This window comes from Carassius auratus, chromosome 40 (genome assembly GCF_003368295.1).
Source record: "Carassius auratus strain Wakin chromosome 40, ASM336829v1, whole genome shotgun sequence".
Classification (NCBI taxonomy): domain Eukaryota; kingdom Metazoa; phylum Chordata; class Actinopteri; order Cypriniformes; family Cyprinidae; genus Carassius; species Carassius auratus.
The window spans coordinates 20,467,591-20,485,280 of record NC_039282.1 but is presented as its reverse complement, the minus strand read 5'-3'; the positions used below and the strand labels follow the sequence as shown (position 1 = coordinate 20,485,280).

Sequence of the window (17,690 nt, the reverse complement as noted above, 5' to 3'; positions counted from 1 at the left end):
TCCGAATTATCATTATAAAAATAAAAACAATTCAGAAATGAATTGAAATATAATTATATTTTAAATGTGCAAATATTTTTTTCTACAATAGCAACAGTGTTTACAACAGCAAGACCACTTTAGCCTGTAAACTCAATAATATCTCTCTGGAAATAAACGTAAAGATATCAGTGTTAACTAAAAAAAATGCATAATATTCCTGTCATCAAAGTGTGAAGGATATGAATAACAAATGTAGCCTGTCATTTGTTTACATTGCAAAGCTGTTCGATTTTAGACAACAACAGTAATAATATTAATCTCTATATTCCAGTGTATACGTTTTTTTAATGTTTTGTATCAATATTTAAGGTGGACTTATTGATTAAGTGCAAGAGTAGTAGTGATGGTTAAAATAATGGATTCATGCTGAAATAGTAAATTGAGCCTTGTTCCTAGATGGACAGAGAGTGGAAACTAATAGATCAAATGAGATGGAGATAGAGGAAGAAAAAGAGGGAAATGTAGAGGCACAAGTGACAGAAAGAGAGCAGGAAACAGTAAGCCAGGAGACCGAGGCTGGTGAGAAAGAGGAAAATGTAGAAGCACAAGTGTTTTCTATAGTTTTTACTATAACAGCTGTTCTTAATTATTTTGTAGAACAGAGAAGGAAAAGCCATCAGGTTGGGACAATTTAAGACATTTCAGTTTGTAATCCCAGCGCTATTATTATTTTAAAATTAAAATTGTCTTCTCTATTGTTTCTTTTTCAAAACCGCATCAAAGCATTTGCTGCTGTATCAATACATAATCATCCATACCTATACGCGAATCAGCAAGGAATGCATCACAATATATTGCTGTCTTGATATTTTGAACAGCGCCATTTAAAGCCTTGTTCCATGTTCCCCTTTTATACTTTGAGCACCTGCCCCTCCAAAGGTCTCTGCACGGCCCTGTGTGCTTGAGTGGCCAGCAAACTCACCAGACCTGAACCCCAGAGAGAATCTGTGGGCTATTGTCAAGAGGAAGATGAGAAACAAGAGACTGAACCATGCAGATGAGCTGAAGGCCACTTAATACATGAGTTTCACAATTTGAGTTGAATTACTGAAATTACATTTACATTTTACATTTATTCATTTAGCTCACGCTTTGGATAAAGCGACTTACAATTGCTGTATATGGCAGAGGTCGCACGCCTCTGGAGCAACTAGAGGTTAAGTGTCTTGCTCGGGGACACATTGGTGTTTCTGTCTGATGATCCTGAGATGATGTTTTCATGTGATCATTGAGTTCTTCTCCAAACAACATCACTGCAAGCTCCGCCCCCTGCTGCTTCACCATAGCAACCAAAGCATCAGTCATTCTGCCACTGAATCGTTTAGTTTGAATCAAATTCTAAATGACTCTTCACGATTCATTGCTCACTATGAAACAATCATTTAAATAAGAAATCAAACAAAACACTCTATCAGTGAAAATCTTATTCACTTTTATTATGTTTTTATTTGGGGGGGGGGGGGGCTGATGAGGCCTATCGTTGCACATTATTCTCATTGTGATTTTTTTTTTAAGCACAAAGCATAGTTTACCTAATGTGATGTAGAGATTCTGTTTGTGTTGCCTGAGCGCAGATCGCAGGTGCACGCGGGTCTCAGGTGTGCGTGTGCGTGCGCGCGCCCGATCCCCGTCAAACGCGACGCGCTGAACGAAAGAGAAAGTGAAAGTCTTAAATCGCTTTATCACCCTCGACAAACTTCTCCGCGCGTCTGAGCTGCTAAACTCCGTCACGCGTGTTCGTTAAGGATGTCTCGAGGCTCGAACGCGGGGTTTGATCGACACATCACTATATTCTCACCGGAGGGACGTCTGTATCAAGTCGGTAAGAGTTTCTCCTTCTCACGATCCATACTCCTCTTTACAGCTCCTAGCGCACTTCATCTTTACTGCACTAATGCGACTACTGGTGACAGAATAATGCATAATAACTACTGTGTGCATGTGTGTTCTCTATCATAATCAAGCTGTGTGTCCTTCTTGAGCAGTGAACTCCATCTGGAGCTCCAGCTTCATACGCAGGACTTGTTAAGATCTGACCGGTCAATAATAACTCACTGAAGGCATCACCTGAGTGTCTGATCTGGTGTTTAATGATGAATGTGAACCTGATCTGGTGTGTTGATGTGATGTTGGACAGAATATGCCTTCAAAGCCATCGGTCAGAGCGGGCTGACCACGGTGGGCATCAGAGGGACGGACTGCGCCGTGCTGCTCACACAGAAGAAAGTGTCGGTAAAACACACACCTGAGCTCTTTAGTGTGGTTTCAGTCTGTGAGAGCAGCTCAGAGCACAAACACAGAAACAGATTGAACAGAGAGAACACAATATAATGGAGAGAAAGATCAAGCAAGTGCAAGTTTAGTAATACACATTTAGACTCCAGACAGATCTTTATGGTGGACTCTTCAGTTTCCAAACGGTTTACTCCAGTTGAGTGAGATGCTGTGATGCTCTTGAATTAATTAATGAGTGTGTGTGTGTGAGTGTGTGTTTAAGCATCTCTTTCTCTCCTCTCATGTTCAGGACTCGCTCCTGGATGCGTCGACAATGACAAACATGTTTCGTCTCACTCCGCGGATCGGATGTGTCATGACCGGACATTACGGTGTGTGTTTCTTCTGTCGGACACTTCTCACATGTTAGTGTAAGTTCACATATATATGTGTGTGTGTGTGTGTGTGTGTGTGTAGCTGACAGCCGCTCTCAGGTTCATCGGGCTCGCATCGAGGCGGCCGAGTGGAAGTATAAGTTCGGTTATGACATCACGGCGGACATGCTGTGCCGGCGCATGGCGGACATCTCTCAGGTGTACACACAGAACGCAGAGATGAGGCCGCTGGGCTGCAGTGAGTGACTCGTCTGCTCTCAGGTGTGTTCTGATGCTTCGCTGCGGCTCTGACGCGTTTGTGTGGCCCTCAGGTATGATGCTGATCGCCATGGACCCTCAGACGGGCCCCGTGCTGTACAAATGTGACCCGGCCGGGTACTTCTGCGGTTTCAGGGCCACCAGCGTCGGGGTCAAACACCACGAGGCCAGCAGCTACCTGGAGAAGAAGCTGAAGAAGCAGCCGGATCTGCCCTACGACCGCACCGTGGAGGTGTGTGAAATTAAAACTACATTCAGTTTCCACACTAATATTGAGCAGCACAACTGTGTTCAACACTGAGGATAATCAGAAATATTTCTTGAGCAGTAAATCATCATATTATTCTGATTTCTGAAGATCATGTGACACTGAAGACTGGAGGAATGATGCTGAAAATACAGCGCAGCATCACAGAAATACATTACACTTTAACACAGATTCACACAGAAAACAGATGATTTAGATTGGAATAATATTTCACAATTTTAGTGTGATAGTGTGAAATTATACAGTGTGATAATTTCATGTGCCAAAAAATATATAAAATGGTAATGGAATAATATATCATCAGCGGCTCATTATTGTAAAATATTAGGCAACTGGAGGACATTATTGATGAATCATAACTAGGTTTTAAAATAATGATATGAATAGTTCAGATGTAGAGGTCTGGCATCAGTGCGTTGTTTGTCTCCTGTCCTCTAGATGGCGATCTCGTGTTTGTCTACTGTGCTGTCAATGGACTTCAAAAGCACTGAGCTGGAAGTGTCTGTGGTGACCAAAGAAAACCCCAAATTCAGGTACAGAGAGAGACCATGAAGATCTAATATGAGCACAGAGAGAAGACGGGAGGCGGTTTAACATCATCTGTGTGTGTGTGTGTGTGTGTGTGTTCCAGGACTCTGTCAGAAGCAGAAATCGAGCATCACCTGATGGCGATCGCTGAGAGAGAGTAACTGTCAGGTTTCTCGTGTTTCTACAGTCCACTGAAGTGTGTGTGTGATCTAGTTTGACTGTATCTGGTGTGTCACTGATGAATGACACACTCTCAGTCTATAAAGCAGCACACAGTCCACGAATCATCTAATAAATCTATTTTGTCAGTCTGAACAGCCTTGTTGAGTAATATTCACACTCCCTGATCTGATCCTGCATGTGTCTGCTGTGTCCAGCTGGTGGCGCCACAGACTCAAAGTGATTGACCTTCACACTCATACACAGGCTTCTGTGCTTCTCTGTGTGTGTGTTTGTGTGTGTGTGTGTGTGTGTGTGTGTGTGTGTGTGTGTTCACCTTCTCCAAGGTCTGTGTGGTTTGTCCATCTGTGTTGTTCTGGAGGATTTAAGTCCAATCCGTCTGTGTGCTCCAGTAAAGTGCTGACAGACACAGGACAGATTATCAGAGAGACAGTCGTGATGATGATGAGACGCGCACACACACATCTTCATCGTCACAGCAGAAACACTGGTGAAGGGTTAGTTCAGCCACGGATGTGAATGCTATCTCGTCTGAGGAACACTGTCGGGAGTGAATGAGCTCAGTTTGATTTATAACAACACAGTTATTATCATCATTAACTCACACTAAAAAAATAATAAAATTATATTTTATTTCAGATAGTGTGTGTGCAGGAGCGGATCTAGAAAAATATTGATGGGGTGGTGAGAAGGGGGCAGGAATTTTTGAGGGGTGGCAACATATGGCAGACGTATATATACTGAATTTAGTCACAGTTATCACAGTTTGATGATAAATATATGTGCACACTACAAAAGGACAAAGCTATCATTTACAAACTTAATCTCATGCAATCAATGTCTTGCATTTGAAACAGTTATAACAAACATTACAAACATATAAGGAATAAGTGACCATACCCCATAAGCACCACACACTCACTAATGCATACAGTATGCATCAACATGTCATTAAGAGCATTATAAAAGATTCAGTGTTATCAATATGACAATTTATTATAAGATACACAAGATTTTAGTGGACACAGGCTATCATTTAATCAAATATGATGATGGAAAAAAACATCTACTATGGGGTGAAAATGGAACTTTAATCAAATAAAAAACTAAATGAATAAATTGTATTATTTACAAATCACAATTGTAGCTCTCGACATTTACCTGTGGCTATAACTTTATTATGACTCTAATTTATTTTATAGTCTCAAGCATTCAGAAATCATGCAAAAGGAAACTAAGCAGTTTTACTATGATAAAACCATGGTTTATTTTTGTAAGGGTTGTGATATGCACGTTTTTTGTTGAAGAAATTATAAAGCCTGTGTCATCTATAGCAAAAAGGTGTCCAAAAATCAAAGATGAAGTGAATATTTGAATGAAATGTTTGGTCAGTATCCTAAACAAGGATTTGATTGTCCTGTAAGTGTTACATTTTAAAGGCTATTGATGGCTTAAGTCTGTTTTTATAGCAACAACAAACAACAAAAATATTACAGTATATTAATACTTTGTAAATTATTAGAGCTTGGGGATGGCAAATTATTTGAATCAGTTCGGGAGTTCGGAGCGGGTTCGCGAATCATTTGAGTCAGTTTGCGGATCGCGAATCATTTGAATCAGTTCGGGAGTTCGTAGCGGGATCGCGAATCATTTGAGTCAGTTTGGGGATCGCGAATCATTTGAGTCAGTTATGGGGATCGCGAATCAATTGAATCAGTTCGGGAGTTCGTAGCGGGATCGCGAATCATTTGAGTCAGTTTGCGGATCGCGAATCATTTGAATCAGTTCGGGAGTTCGTAGCGGGATCGCGAATCATTTGAGTCAGTTTGGGGATCGCGAATCATTTGAGTCAGTTATGGGGATCGCGAATCATTTGAATCAGTTCGGGAGTTCGTAGCGGGATCGCGAATCATTTGAGTCAGTTATGGGGATCGCGAATCATTTGATTCAGTTTCGGAGTTCGGAGCGGGTTCGCGAATCATTTGAGTCAGTTTGGGGATAGCGAATCATTTGAATCAGTTCGGGAGTTCGTAGCGGGATCGCGAATCATTTGAGTCAGTTTGGGGATCGCGAATCATTTGAATCAGTTCGGGAGTTCGTAGCGGGATCGCGAATCATTTGAGTCAGTTATGGGGATCGCGAATCATTTGAATCAGTTCGGGAGTTCATAGCGGGATCGCGAATCATTTGAGTCAGTTTGGGGATCGCGAATCATTTGAATCAGTTCGGGAGTTCGTAGCGGGATCGCGAATCATTTGAGTCAGTTTGGGGATCGCGAATCATTTGAATCAATTCGCGAGTTTGTAGCGGGATCACTAATCACTAAAGATTCATGCTCGTAAATTTTATAACCTTTTATTAGGCCATAACCTTTAATTTGTTGCTGCCAGCAGGGGTGGCAAGGCTTTCTTTTAGGGTGGCATTTGCCACCTCCGCCCCTGTGTGTGTGTTTGTGTGTGTGTTTGTAAGTGTGTTTGTGTGTGTTTTTGTGTGTGTGTGTGTGTTTGTAAGTGTGTTTGTGTGTGTAAGTGTGTGTGTGTTTCTAAGTGTGTTTTTAAGTGTGTGTGTGTTTGTAAGTGTCGGCATGTTTTTGTATCATATCAGGACACAACTCTGTATAATGACATGGGTATGACACAGGTATTACAAGGAGAGGGTGACTTATGAGGACATAACCCATGTCCCCATTTCTCAAAACACTTATAAATCATACAGAATGAGGTTTTTTGAGAAAGTAAAAATGCACAAAGTTTCCTGTGAGGGTTAGGGTTATGTGTAGGGTTGGTGAAGAGAGAGAGAATATACAGTTTCTACAGAATAAACACCATTACACCTATGGGATGAACACACTTTACACAAAAACAAACGTGTGTGTGTGTGTGTGTGTTTGTAAGTGTGTGTGTGTGTGTGTTTGTAAGTGTGTATGTAAGTGTTTGTGTGTGTTTCTCTCTGTTTCTAGTTAATTTTTATTTCAGTGTTGGACATACAATAATAACAAAAATCCTGCCGTTGTTAATTTAGTAATTCAGTTTTTTTTGCTATTATAGTATTTGTTAATACATTTAATAACTTTTTATTTTTGCGTTTTCGTTTTACTTGAAAGGTTGTGCAATCAGTTTAGTTCGTCCACTGTTTAGTGACAGTTCTTTGTCAGTTTTTCAGCTAATACTCTTCAGGTTTAGTTTTAGTTAACAGAAACAGCACTGATGCTCATGAAACACTTACTGGAGCGTGTTTACACCAAAATACTATTTCGGTTTTTCTACTTCAGAATTTCACATTAAATGTAATGTGTTCATTTTTTCTTTGTAGCTATTTGTGAAATTCATGAGCTATTTCTGAGCGAGTTTTCTCTGATAGCAGCTCGTTTCAGTTTTATAGAATTAGTTCTGATCATCACCGAGTCACACAAACACTGCCAAAGAATATGTTTTTCTTTCTGGATCATGTTTTCAGTCACTCACGTCTCATGTGATCGTGCTGCGAGCGCTCTGATTGGTGGAAAGTGTCGCTGCTGTCCATGTCACATGACCATTACATCACTGGATTGAGGTCAGGCCTGGATTAGACAGAAATAGAGATTAGGATCTGAGTGCTCCAAACACAGGAGAACGAGAGAGACGCCTTCACCAGTTTGGGTTCACGTGCTCCTAACAGACATGAGAAGAGATCTTCAAGCTTCACCGACGCAAAACAGCCGAGATTATACCAATGTGTTCCAAACATTACATTACATACAGTTATAATCACAGTGAGTGACAGAAACATGAATCTTAATGAATGATGATGAGAAGATCCTCCAGAAGATTCAAAAGAAACGTGACGCTGCAGAAAAATTAACCTTGGTATTTACTCAAGGTAACCTTAGTGTCCAGTGTTGAACACAATCTCTCGCTGCTCTAATAAATATTTTCTAGATGTTACTCAAAAGGAAGAAACTACAGATCTTCATGGAGAAGATGGATGGAGATCAGGTTACATCTGAAACTCTGACCAACACAAACCTGCTCTGAGTCTGAACCTGATTCTGAACAAGACGCTGAGAAGAAAAGACAAACCCAGAGTCACAGTAATCCAGACTAATTCACTCTGAACAGCACCAGAGCCTAAGAGGATTCAAACATTTGCTAAATTAGACCAGTAAAATAACTAACTACAGACAGATAGATAGATAGATAGATAGATAGATAGATAGAGATGAAGTGTGTAATTACACTCGTCTTTCTATAAAATCCCAATGTAAAGTTATCATGACCCTGATGGAGATATTTGATGGCTCTTAAAGGGACAGTTCACCCAAATATCATCATTTATTGTCCTCATGTCGTTCAAACCTCTATGACTTTTTTATTTCTTCTGTGAAAAGCAAAAGAAGAGATTTTGAAGAATGTTGGGAGTGAAACAGTTTTGGTTCCCATTGACCTCCGTTCAGTTTTCTGTCCATAACTCAACGAGACTGAAAGTGTGAGTGTGTTTAATAATCACTTCAGATAGTGTGTGTTTCACAGAGGAGACGTGATGATGACGAGGAGGATGAAGGTCAAATTCAGGATAGTTTCCACAAAACCAGCTAAAGGTAAAAGACCAAGTGTGAGTTTGTATCTGTGATGTGTGTCAGCAGAAGTGTGTGTCAAAGAACATTTATTAGTGTATAGTGTGTGTGTGCGCTTGTGTTTATTAGTGTGTGTGTATTAGTGTGTGTGTGCGCTTGTGTTTATTAGTGTGTGTGTATTAGTGTGTGTGTGTGTGTGTTTGTGTCTGTGTGTGTGTGTGTGTGTGCGCTTGTGTTTATTAGTGTGTGTGTATTAGTGTGTGTGTGTGTGTGCACTTGTGTTTATTAGTGTGTGTGTATTAGTGTGTGTGTGTGTGTGCACTTGTGTTTATTAGTGTGTGTGTGTTTGTGTGTGTTTTATGTTTGTGTGTGTGTGTGTGTGTGCCCGCACTTATGTGTGTGTGTATTTGTGTTTGTTTCTATATGTGTGTGTGTGTCTGTTTGCGCGCAATTATGTGTGTGTGTATTTGTGTTTGTTACTATATGTGTGTGTGTGTGTGAGTGTGTGTGTGTGAGTGTGTGTGTAATCTGGGTGGATGGAGCATATGGCGTGTGCAGTGCAGAAGGGCTCAGAGACTCTCAGGACTTAAAATATGATTCATTTCTTTCCCTCTAATCCACACAGACACATCAGAGCAGAGTTCCTCCAATTTCCCTTTAATCGATTCCTAATCCCCCCCCCCATGCACACACTGAGATACACACGCACACACACACACTCACACACTCACACACACACACACACTCATGTGACCCTTCCCTCCATCTCTCCTTGTTTGTTTGCCTCTCTCTCTTACACAACACAAAACAGGATGGACAAACACAGTATGATTTCAAACACTGTGTGTGTGTGTGTGTGTGTGTGTGTGTGTGTGTGTGTGCATGTGCGTGTGTGTTTTCATTGAGTGAAAAAAAAACATGTCCAGCTCATATTTCATTCCAAAATCTAAGGAAATAATTTATTAATTCCCTCTCTGCATTAATTTTGATGTCATGAAAATATTGCCAAGTCTTAAGGTTTCAAAAAATATATTATGCTATATAACAAAATAGAATTATAATAAACTCAAAAAACTGAGCTGTCCTGTATTTATGTAAAGAGATGTTTATTTATAATTCATTAAAGTCTCAGATCTACAAGACTAAAAGCAAACACAATGAAAAGCAGGACATTACAAAGAAAGACAGAATCGTACATCAGAAAAGAGCGCTGATTTACAAACGAGCCGATAAAAGCTCTGCGTCTGAGCGTCAGAAACCCTGAGATTGAGAAGAAAACAAACGCCGATCGTTGGCAGCATCTAAACGTCAAGCGTGACAGAGTCGTTCAATTCCATGCAACTCAACACGTGATTTCATTCAAGTAAAGTTTGACGTTTCAGAATCACAGTCGTGTAAATACTGAACATTTGACAGGTTTAGAAGAGACAGTAGATGTTTGATCTAATCAAAATATCAATTAAGAAAACATATAGAACATAAACGAAACATCTTCAGCTAGAGTTCACGTGTCCCAGCATGCTTTGCTCCTGGAGGCTCCGAGCAGTTCAAGAGCAGTTATTCACAAACATTTGGGATTCTGAAATCTCATCTAATGATAAAGCTCCTAAAACAACAAGACTGTGCTTCAGCAGTTCAGATGATGAAGATGATCGTCCTCTAAACATCTGAGCTTCTTCAGCACTTCTATCATCTAGCAGCTACACCTCATTCAGCGTTATCAGAAATAATCAAGACAGACTCGACAGTCAGCTGTACTTCTGTCCATGTGTCCAAACGCTTCACTCGAGCGTTGAGTCAGAATAAAGATCGTTCATTATCCACATTGATAAGAATAAAGGTTCTCCATGGAACCTTTCCATCGGACCAAAGGAAAACGCTGCTGAGAAAGAACAAAAAACAACATGACGGAGTATTTACAGCGATGCCACGGAGGAACCATTCGGGGTTTCTCCAAAGAACCTTTCAGTTGGGGTTTTCTTCCTTTTATAAAACCCAAAGAACTGGTTTCAAATGGTCTTTAATGGTTTGATTGATTTTAAAGGTTTTGGGAACCATCAATGGCAATAAAACCATGTCAGAAGCGCTGCTGGTTTGATCTACAAATACTATTATAAACATCCAAACCATCAACTGTTAGCCATTAATAAACTTATTATTATTATTAAAACCATTACACTCGGAAGAATTTGCATCCATGAAGATCCTTTAACAGACATGGAAACCTTCCATTGAACAAAAGGTTTGTTATAGTGGAAAAAGATTATTAAATGTAGAAAAGTGTTTCAATGAAAGGCTCTTTGGGAAACCCAAAATGGTCATTCTATGGTATCACTGCAATAATAATAATAATAATAATAATAATAATAATAAAATATGGACCTTTATAAGAGTGTATCAAGTGGTTTTCAGTAGTGTGTTTTGGGACAAATGTCAATTATATCCATTAGAACCAAAGATACTTTTAAAAGTTCTGCATTACTCCATGAAAAAGTAAATAATTGAACTACTTTGTTAATTTTCATTGAGGCAATGAATTACATCACTTTTGCATTGCCTTTTATCACCTGTATTGGGCTTGCTTACTCATTTTTTAAACAAAAAAAGTAATATTTTTTACACCAAAAGTGAAATTATCTCCAGCCTGAAGGAAGATCTTCCGTCTCAGATTTCTCTCAACAGATCTGTCATTCAAAACATGAGAAAACAAAGTATCTGGCTTTACTCATCTGACAAAGTAACTCTGGTATTTCATTGTAAATTCAAAAGTAATACCTTTCTTCATTAGTGACTTGAATAAAGTAATTTGATTACATAACTTGCGTTGCTTGTAATGCGTTCCCCCAACACTGTGGAGTTCTATTTTTATTTATTTTATTGTTTTCAGCAGATTCTTTTACACTTTTATTCAGAACTGTTCACTCAAAGATTCTTTGGGGAACCAAAAGTCGTCCGTTTATGGCATTGCTGCCAAAGAGACCCATTTTGGAACCGTTTAGAAGTGCAGCAGAACTCTCTCTGGACGCTCTACAGGACCTGGAACTTCCAGGAGTTCTGGTCTTTGTAGTCCAGACAGTCCGCAGCGTTGAAGTTCAGCTTCCAGGACGCCGTCTGGTCTTTGTAATCTAAGCAGTCGACGGCGCCGAAGCCCAGGGAGGCGGCGGTGTAGCCCTGCGACGAGAACGAGGCGGGCGATTGGCTGAGGGCCCCGCTCATGGGGCTGAGAGCGCCCCCTGTGGCCGACAGCTGCGGGTGCATGGGGGACAGATACGAGCTGCAGTCCAGCCCGGTGAAGTAGGACGAGGAGGCGTAGCTCTGCCCGTAGGCCGGGGCCTGGGTGTAGGTCATGGGGTATGCGCTGGAGCGCTGCAGGCAGGGCGTGCTGGAGACCGACAGAGGGTCCTGGAGCGGAGAGATGGAGGCCGGGCTCCAGATGGACACGGTGGCGCTGGTGGAGCTGGAGCTCGGGGTGATGGCTGTGCCGGGTGGAGGAGGAGGTGGAGGGCTGTAGGTGTTGGTGCTGGCGCTGGGCTCACTGACGCTGGGCTCTCGGGCCGGAGAAGACTTCTTCTTCGGTGGTCTGGGTTTGGTCTGACCGCTGGTCTGTTGCTGCTGCTGTTGACGGCACTTCGCACGACGGTTCTTAAACCACACCTGCAAAGAGAAGTGACGTTTAAATGAGTAAAAAGTGTTTACAAAGTGCTTTTCAGAAGAGAAATAAAAGTGTGCATTAATAGAAAAATAACCATTCATTATAGAAGAAAAAAACATAATACAGAACAAGTGCCTGTAGTGCTGCAAACATTGAGAGAGTTTTATAATTTCTTCAAGGTTGTAGTCTAACATATTAACTAAAACTAAAACTATTAAAAAAGAGAAATATATAAAATAAATGTTACCTGAAATAAAATACAATCATTTAGTAGTTTAATGTAGGCTACTGACAAAAACCTTTAATTAGAAAAATTGATAATAACTATATAGATTTATTTAAAACAGACTTATTAACAAAAAACTAAAATTAAAACAGAATAAAAAAAACTAATCTAAGCAAAATATGAACAAAAACTAATTTAATGTATATAATGTAATAGAAATACCCCCCCCCCCCTCCAATATCCAATGAACACTTTCTTATTTTAGTGGGAGGATAATATTTTAATAATCTGAAACTTTTCCACTAATAGACGTTAGTTAGAGAAGCGCCATGTTTAGATTTAAATATATATTTAATATTTGAATCTTGAGAAGAATATTTTCCTCTGTAGATCCGGGTAATACTCTGGAGGATGTGTAAACAGTGGTCATCGCTGTCTCTGCGGGACTCACCTGGACTCTGGACTCGGGCAGGTTGATCTTGAGAGCCACTTCCTCTCTCATGAAGATATCCGGGTACCGTGTCTTGGCGAACAGTGCCTCGAGGATGTCGAGCTGCGCGCGCGTGAACGTGGTTCTCTCGCGCCGCTGCTTCCGCGGAGTATCTGATGAAGAACCACACGAACACAGTTAGTCTTAAGTGTGCATCTATCTATCTATCTATCTATCTATCTATCTATCTATCTATCTATCTATCTATCTATCTATCTATCTATCTATCTATTTCCAAAATAAGTTCAAAAGTGTAATCGTTTAGTTGTTTTAGTGCACACTTGAAAGCATGGATTTATGGAAGGTCTGTGCATGAGATGTCATATTGTTCTACTTCCATAAAGCATTTAACATTTAACATTCTTGAATTCGTCTTATATGCCTGAGGATTATAATAAAGGCATTTATTCTTTAAACGCGCGTTAATGAGCAGAAATCAGCAGCATTCATTATGAAATTAATTCGTGCTTACAATGATCATTAGGCTACCTCTCTTCTGGCTAATAAAACCCCTCAAACGAATATACTTTTACGAAATAAATCACCATCTGATTAGAAATTATATATTATATGAATATTATTTATATTAGAATTATCGGAACTCGCATTTCAGAAAAGGCTGAAACAGTCGATGAGTTTAGAGTTTAGAGTTCATCTCATTTGTTGCCTAACTTAAAATTCGATTTTTTTTAACGAAAGAATTAATTCAATAGTCTAATGCTCGCACACGGCTAATCTGATCTTCTAGCTGAGCAACACACACAAATATTTTTCTTGGCATTCATAAATTAATAACCTAATGTTTATAAATCATGCTTTTAAGTCTTTTTAAGTTTTTTAAAGTTTTTCTTTATTTTTTTACATATATTAAAAGTGCGTTTTAAGAATGCTTTACTGTGATATTAGTTTATATTTTTCTAAAGTCGTTGGTTAAACTGAAACATAAAATAATATTAATAGATAATAAAGATAAGCTGATCTTCACCTTTGCGCGCAGTTTCAGTTTAAAGCCTTAAATATCACATCTGACATCGGAATTCTCATTCCTAGGTTATGATGATGAAGCAGTAGATTCATGGATCAGAAATGAAGCGGGGCTTCAGTCAGTACTCACTGGGGTAACCGACAGCGGAGTGCAGGAGGTCCATCCCGGTACCGGACAGAGTCAAGCCGTTCACCGAGTAATGAGGCTGTTTCATGTAGGACATCATGACTATAAACTCTCTCTCTCTCCTCTCTCTCTCTCCTCTCTCCTTCTGTCTATCTGTAACGGATCTTTAGTTTGGCGCTGACTGTCTGCAGACTCAGTCTCTCGGAGCTCCAGCGGGCATCAGTGGCGGGGTGCTCGGTGCTCGGTGCTCGGTGCTCGGTGCGCGTCCGTCTCCGTGTGACAGAGAGATGAAGTGAGGAGGAAGCTGCGGCTAATTAGAGACGGACAAGACCTGAACAAACCCCTCCCTCCATCCCTCCACCCCTCCACCCCTCCCTCGCTCTCAGATTCAAGAAGTTATACATGCATTTAAATGTAGTCGCTTTTATCCAGAGTCTCTTTTAAAAGCGGAAAACAGCAATATATATATATATATATATATATATCATATCACGAATATTCTGTGTTTGCGTGAAGTATTTAATTTATTGCGCAGTTCGTGTTCGAATAAATGACGCAATAAATCACGCAGAGCTCCTAGAGTTTGAGAATCTTTAAAGGGAACCATTTCGGAACCATTAAATGATCAGTCTTTAGTGCTCTTACAAAAATTATTAAAAGTGTGTTTTTACATCGATGCCATAAAATAATATTTTTGCCTCCCAGAACCTTTCATAATAATAAATAATCTAAAGAATAATTTTCCATCTGAAACGAAAAGATCCCATGCATGAGAAAAGTTCTTCATAGATGCCAATAAAGAACCCTTATTTTTAAGAGTGGGTAAAATTTTAATAATCTGAAGAAGCATCGATGAAGAAACTTTATTTTTAAGAATACAAACATAAGAAACATCCCCCTACTATAAAGTATTTTTCCATGGATGTAAATGGTTATTTATGGAACCATTGATGGCAAATAAAAAAGAGTTGTTCGTTATTTATCGATCATATTCGTTTTTTGAAGATTTATTTATTTCCGCCGGTGTCTAAAAACCTTTCCATAAATGTAGAACGAGTTTAAGATTTGGACTCAGATTTGGCACAGAGATTCATTCAGCTATAAAGAGAAATAAAAGTCAAAATAAACCGGAAATGAGCGCGTACATCTCTAGAAACCCAGCGGATTGATCTGAGATGCTGTCTCGATCACACACACACAGATTACACATCACAGCCGCAGAAAAACACTTTTCATGATTTGACATCGCTGCAGAATGCTGGAATAATTGGAGTCTGTGTGTGTGTGTGTGTGTGTGTGTGTGTGTGTGTGGAGGGGGTCCGTGCGTCCAAACGGGATTAAAGAAACAAAAGCACCCAGTGTTCCTCAAATCCCACAAATATCCAAGCTCTCTGTATTAAAACCACTGTTTGTTTTAATTCATCATCTGTGTCTTTTGTGATTTTGATATTTAGACCTTGAGTTCGATCACACCGTGTACTGACAAGATACTTTCCTTAATGAATTTGTTTTGCATTTATTAATTAAAAATAGGAATGTGTGTGGAAATCATGAAATTATTTGGAATTCATTTGAATTGCAATTGTTAATGAGCAATATTAATATGTAGGCTAAACTGTAATGGGAAAATATTGGGAATAGCCTAATTTAAATAAACTGGAAAAAATATATAGGCTATACGCTTATTTTGTAATTAAATAAATGAATGAAATAATTTATTGTTTTCTAGTGGTTTTACTTTCCACATACTGTTAAAAGGAAGAAACATTAAAATATTGAGAATAATTGAAATCCATCGTTTTTTCTAAATTGTAGGCTTTTTCCTCTTCGCTTGTGTTCCGTGATCGGTCTGTAACGAATTAAGATCTGTTTTATAGACTCTCTGATGTGTCTGCAGCTGGACTGTGATATCTGTGCTGTGTGACAGTAGATTTGTCTATGATTGTGAGGAAGGATGTAAATGAGCGCGTGTAAAGCGGATTCTGCGCTTGTTAATTGAATCGGATTTCTTCTAGTTTCAAATCCACAGAAACTCTATAAGGGGTTTATCAGCAGATATAAAGAGACACAGACAGTATAACACTCTGTTCAGACCTTTCATATCTCTCATATCTGTTTCAGATGTTCACCTGCAGCGGCAGGCCGCGTCTGGAGCCGGATACACGAGCGCATCTTCATCATCACCATCTTCACCATCTTCATCATCTTCCTCACCCTCTTCATCTTCATCATCACCATCACAGGCAGAATTGAGATTCAGGATTCTCATCGTATCTGCTGGGAAGCTGGTGAGTCGAAACTTTTTATTTGGGGGGAAACATATCCCGATACACGCACGCGCACGCACGCACGCACGCCGGCCGCGCTCACAGGCACCTGTTCACGACGATCGGCTTCCTACAGAATGAACTATATTTGATATTGAATATAGACTGTCTTGAATTATAATATTTCATTAATTGAGTGTTCACAGTGAGAAATCAACACTTTCAGAAAACGTACTTTTTATCCTTTAATCTATATTTACCAATTTTCCTAGAGAAAATTTACATTTATGTACATATTTAAATATGTATTTACTGTTATTTACATATACTTATTTAAACGTTTAGTAAATTAAAAGGACAAAAACAAATGGATTTCCTGACAAAATCTATTATTTTACTTTTATTTAAATAATAATAATTGATAAATAAATATGTAATTATTTTATTTTATCAGTGCAATTAAAAAATCCCTTGTGTCAGAGATTGTTCTGTCCATCTCTCTGAATGACTATGGCTTGTTGTTTTGGAATTTTCCTTTTCTACTGATGGTGTGGCACTAGGACCCAGCGCTGACTCAAATCAAGGACACAACCACCAGATAAGAAGCTTACAGTATTTAATCTGCATGGCCTAAAAACACCACACACACACACACACAGTGACACACACACACACACACACACACACACACACACACACACACACACACACACACACACACAGAGAGAGAGAGACACACACACACAACTCATAATTCCAGGGGGTTGTACTGAATTGAAGTCAGATTTGTATCCATTGCTGTTGTTCATGTGGTTCTAGATGGTGTTTTTGTTATTCTGATACAGGTTTGGAGCTTCTGTAAGATGACTGTGCAGTATAGTGTGAGTTAGGCGGTGAAACTGCAGTGACGTGTGTGAAAGCTCCTCTCGCGTCTCGTATGGAGGTTTTGCAGTGCTGTGAACTCAGTCCTGGTGTTTCCTTAGAATCTCATCAGGTCTCCAGCACAGAGTGGGAAAGCACCTGTAGATCAGACTGGAGCTCAGCGCTCACCACATCAGTGAAGCTGCTCCATTCTGAAACTAGAGCGCACTCTGATCTCAAACTCTTCAAGTCTCAGAGCAGAACCCTGGGGTACCTCACTCTTAAACACCACAGTCATGGGTTCAGTTCCATGGATCCATGATAATGTTTTCACAACAGAATGTTCTGGCAAAGTTATAAATCAAATTCTTACCAAGAGAACATTTATTATTGTTCTCAAAATGAGAGCACAGAAATATTATACATTGTTTTTATTTCTGATACATTGGACGTTCATCAAACATTTCTTAAATGTTGCTACTTGTTTCAGAAAGTTCAGAGATCATTCAAATGTAACATTCTTGGGATGAAACATTTTGACATTTCTAAAAATGGATATTTAGAAATATCATTTTCATTACTTAGGGAGAACACTATGTTCGTTAGCTGTGTGTATATACCTTGAATGCAGTGCAAATTTGGATAA

The 17,690-nt window shown here is 39.5% G+C and overlaps 2 protein-coding genes across 2 annotated transcripts; one reads left to right on the top strand and one right to left on the bottom strand.

Annotated features, from left to right (window-relative positions):
- The first annotated feature begins 1,661 nt into the window (after positions 1 to 1,661).
- Positions 1,662 to 4,020, top strand: LOC113058851 (proteasome subunit alpha type-6). Its single transcript, XM_026227111.1, has 7 exons — positions 1,662 to 1,864; positions 2,180 to 2,274; positions 2,567 to 2,648; positions 2,734 to 2,889; positions 2,963 to 3,141; positions 3,616 to 3,710; positions 3,809 to 4,020. The coding sequence occupies exons 1-7, from the start codon at positions 1,789 to 1,791 to the stop codon at positions 3,864 to 3,866; spliced, it is 741 nt and encodes a 246-aa protein (XP_026082896.1). The 5' UTR covers positions 1,662 to 1,788; the 3' UTR covers positions 3,867 to 4,020.
- Positions 4,021 to 9,526: 5,506 nt separating this feature from the next.
- On the bottom strand, positions 9,527 to 14,224 carry LOC113058850 (homeobox protein otx5-like). Its single transcript, XM_026227109.1, has 3 exons — positions 13,920 to 14,224; positions 12,767 to 12,918; positions 9,527 to 12,091 (listed from the first exon to the last, which is right to left on the bottom strand). The coding sequence occupies exons 1-3, from the start codon at positions 14,014 to 14,016 to the stop codon at positions 11,465 to 11,467; spliced, it is 876 nt and encodes a 291-aa protein (XP_026082894.1). The 5' UTR covers positions 14,017 to 14,224; the 3' UTR covers positions 9,527 to 11,464.
- Positions 14,225 to 17,690: the final 3,466 nt, after the last annotated feature.

Bases quoted from the DNA above. Each gene is read 5' to 3' on its own strand.
- LOC113058851 (XM_026227111.1), top strand. From the start codon at position 1,789: ATGTCTCGAGGCTCGAACGCGGGGTTTGATCGACACATCACTATATTC. The intron at 2,890-2,962 runs GTGAGTGACTCG...TGTGGCCCTCAG, and splicing joins GATGAGGCCGCTGGGCTGCA to GTATGATGCTGATCGCCATG. The intron at 3,711-3,808 runs GTACAGAGAGAG...TGTGTGTTCCAG, and splicing joins AAAGAAAACCCCAAATTCAG to GACTCTGTCAGAAGCAGAAA.
- LOC113058850 (XM_026227109.1), bottom strand. From the start codon at position 14,016: ATGATGTCCTACATGAAACAGCCTCATTACTCGGTGAACGGCTTGACT. The intron at 12,919-13,919 runs GTGAGTACTGAC...GTTCTTCATCAG, and splicing joins CTCCGCTGTCGGTTACCCCA to ATACTCCGCGGAAGCAGCGG. The intron at 12,092-12,766 runs GTGAGTCCCGCA...TTCTCTTTGCAG, and splicing joins TGCCCGAGTCCAGAGTCCAG to GTGTGGTTTAAGAACCGTCG.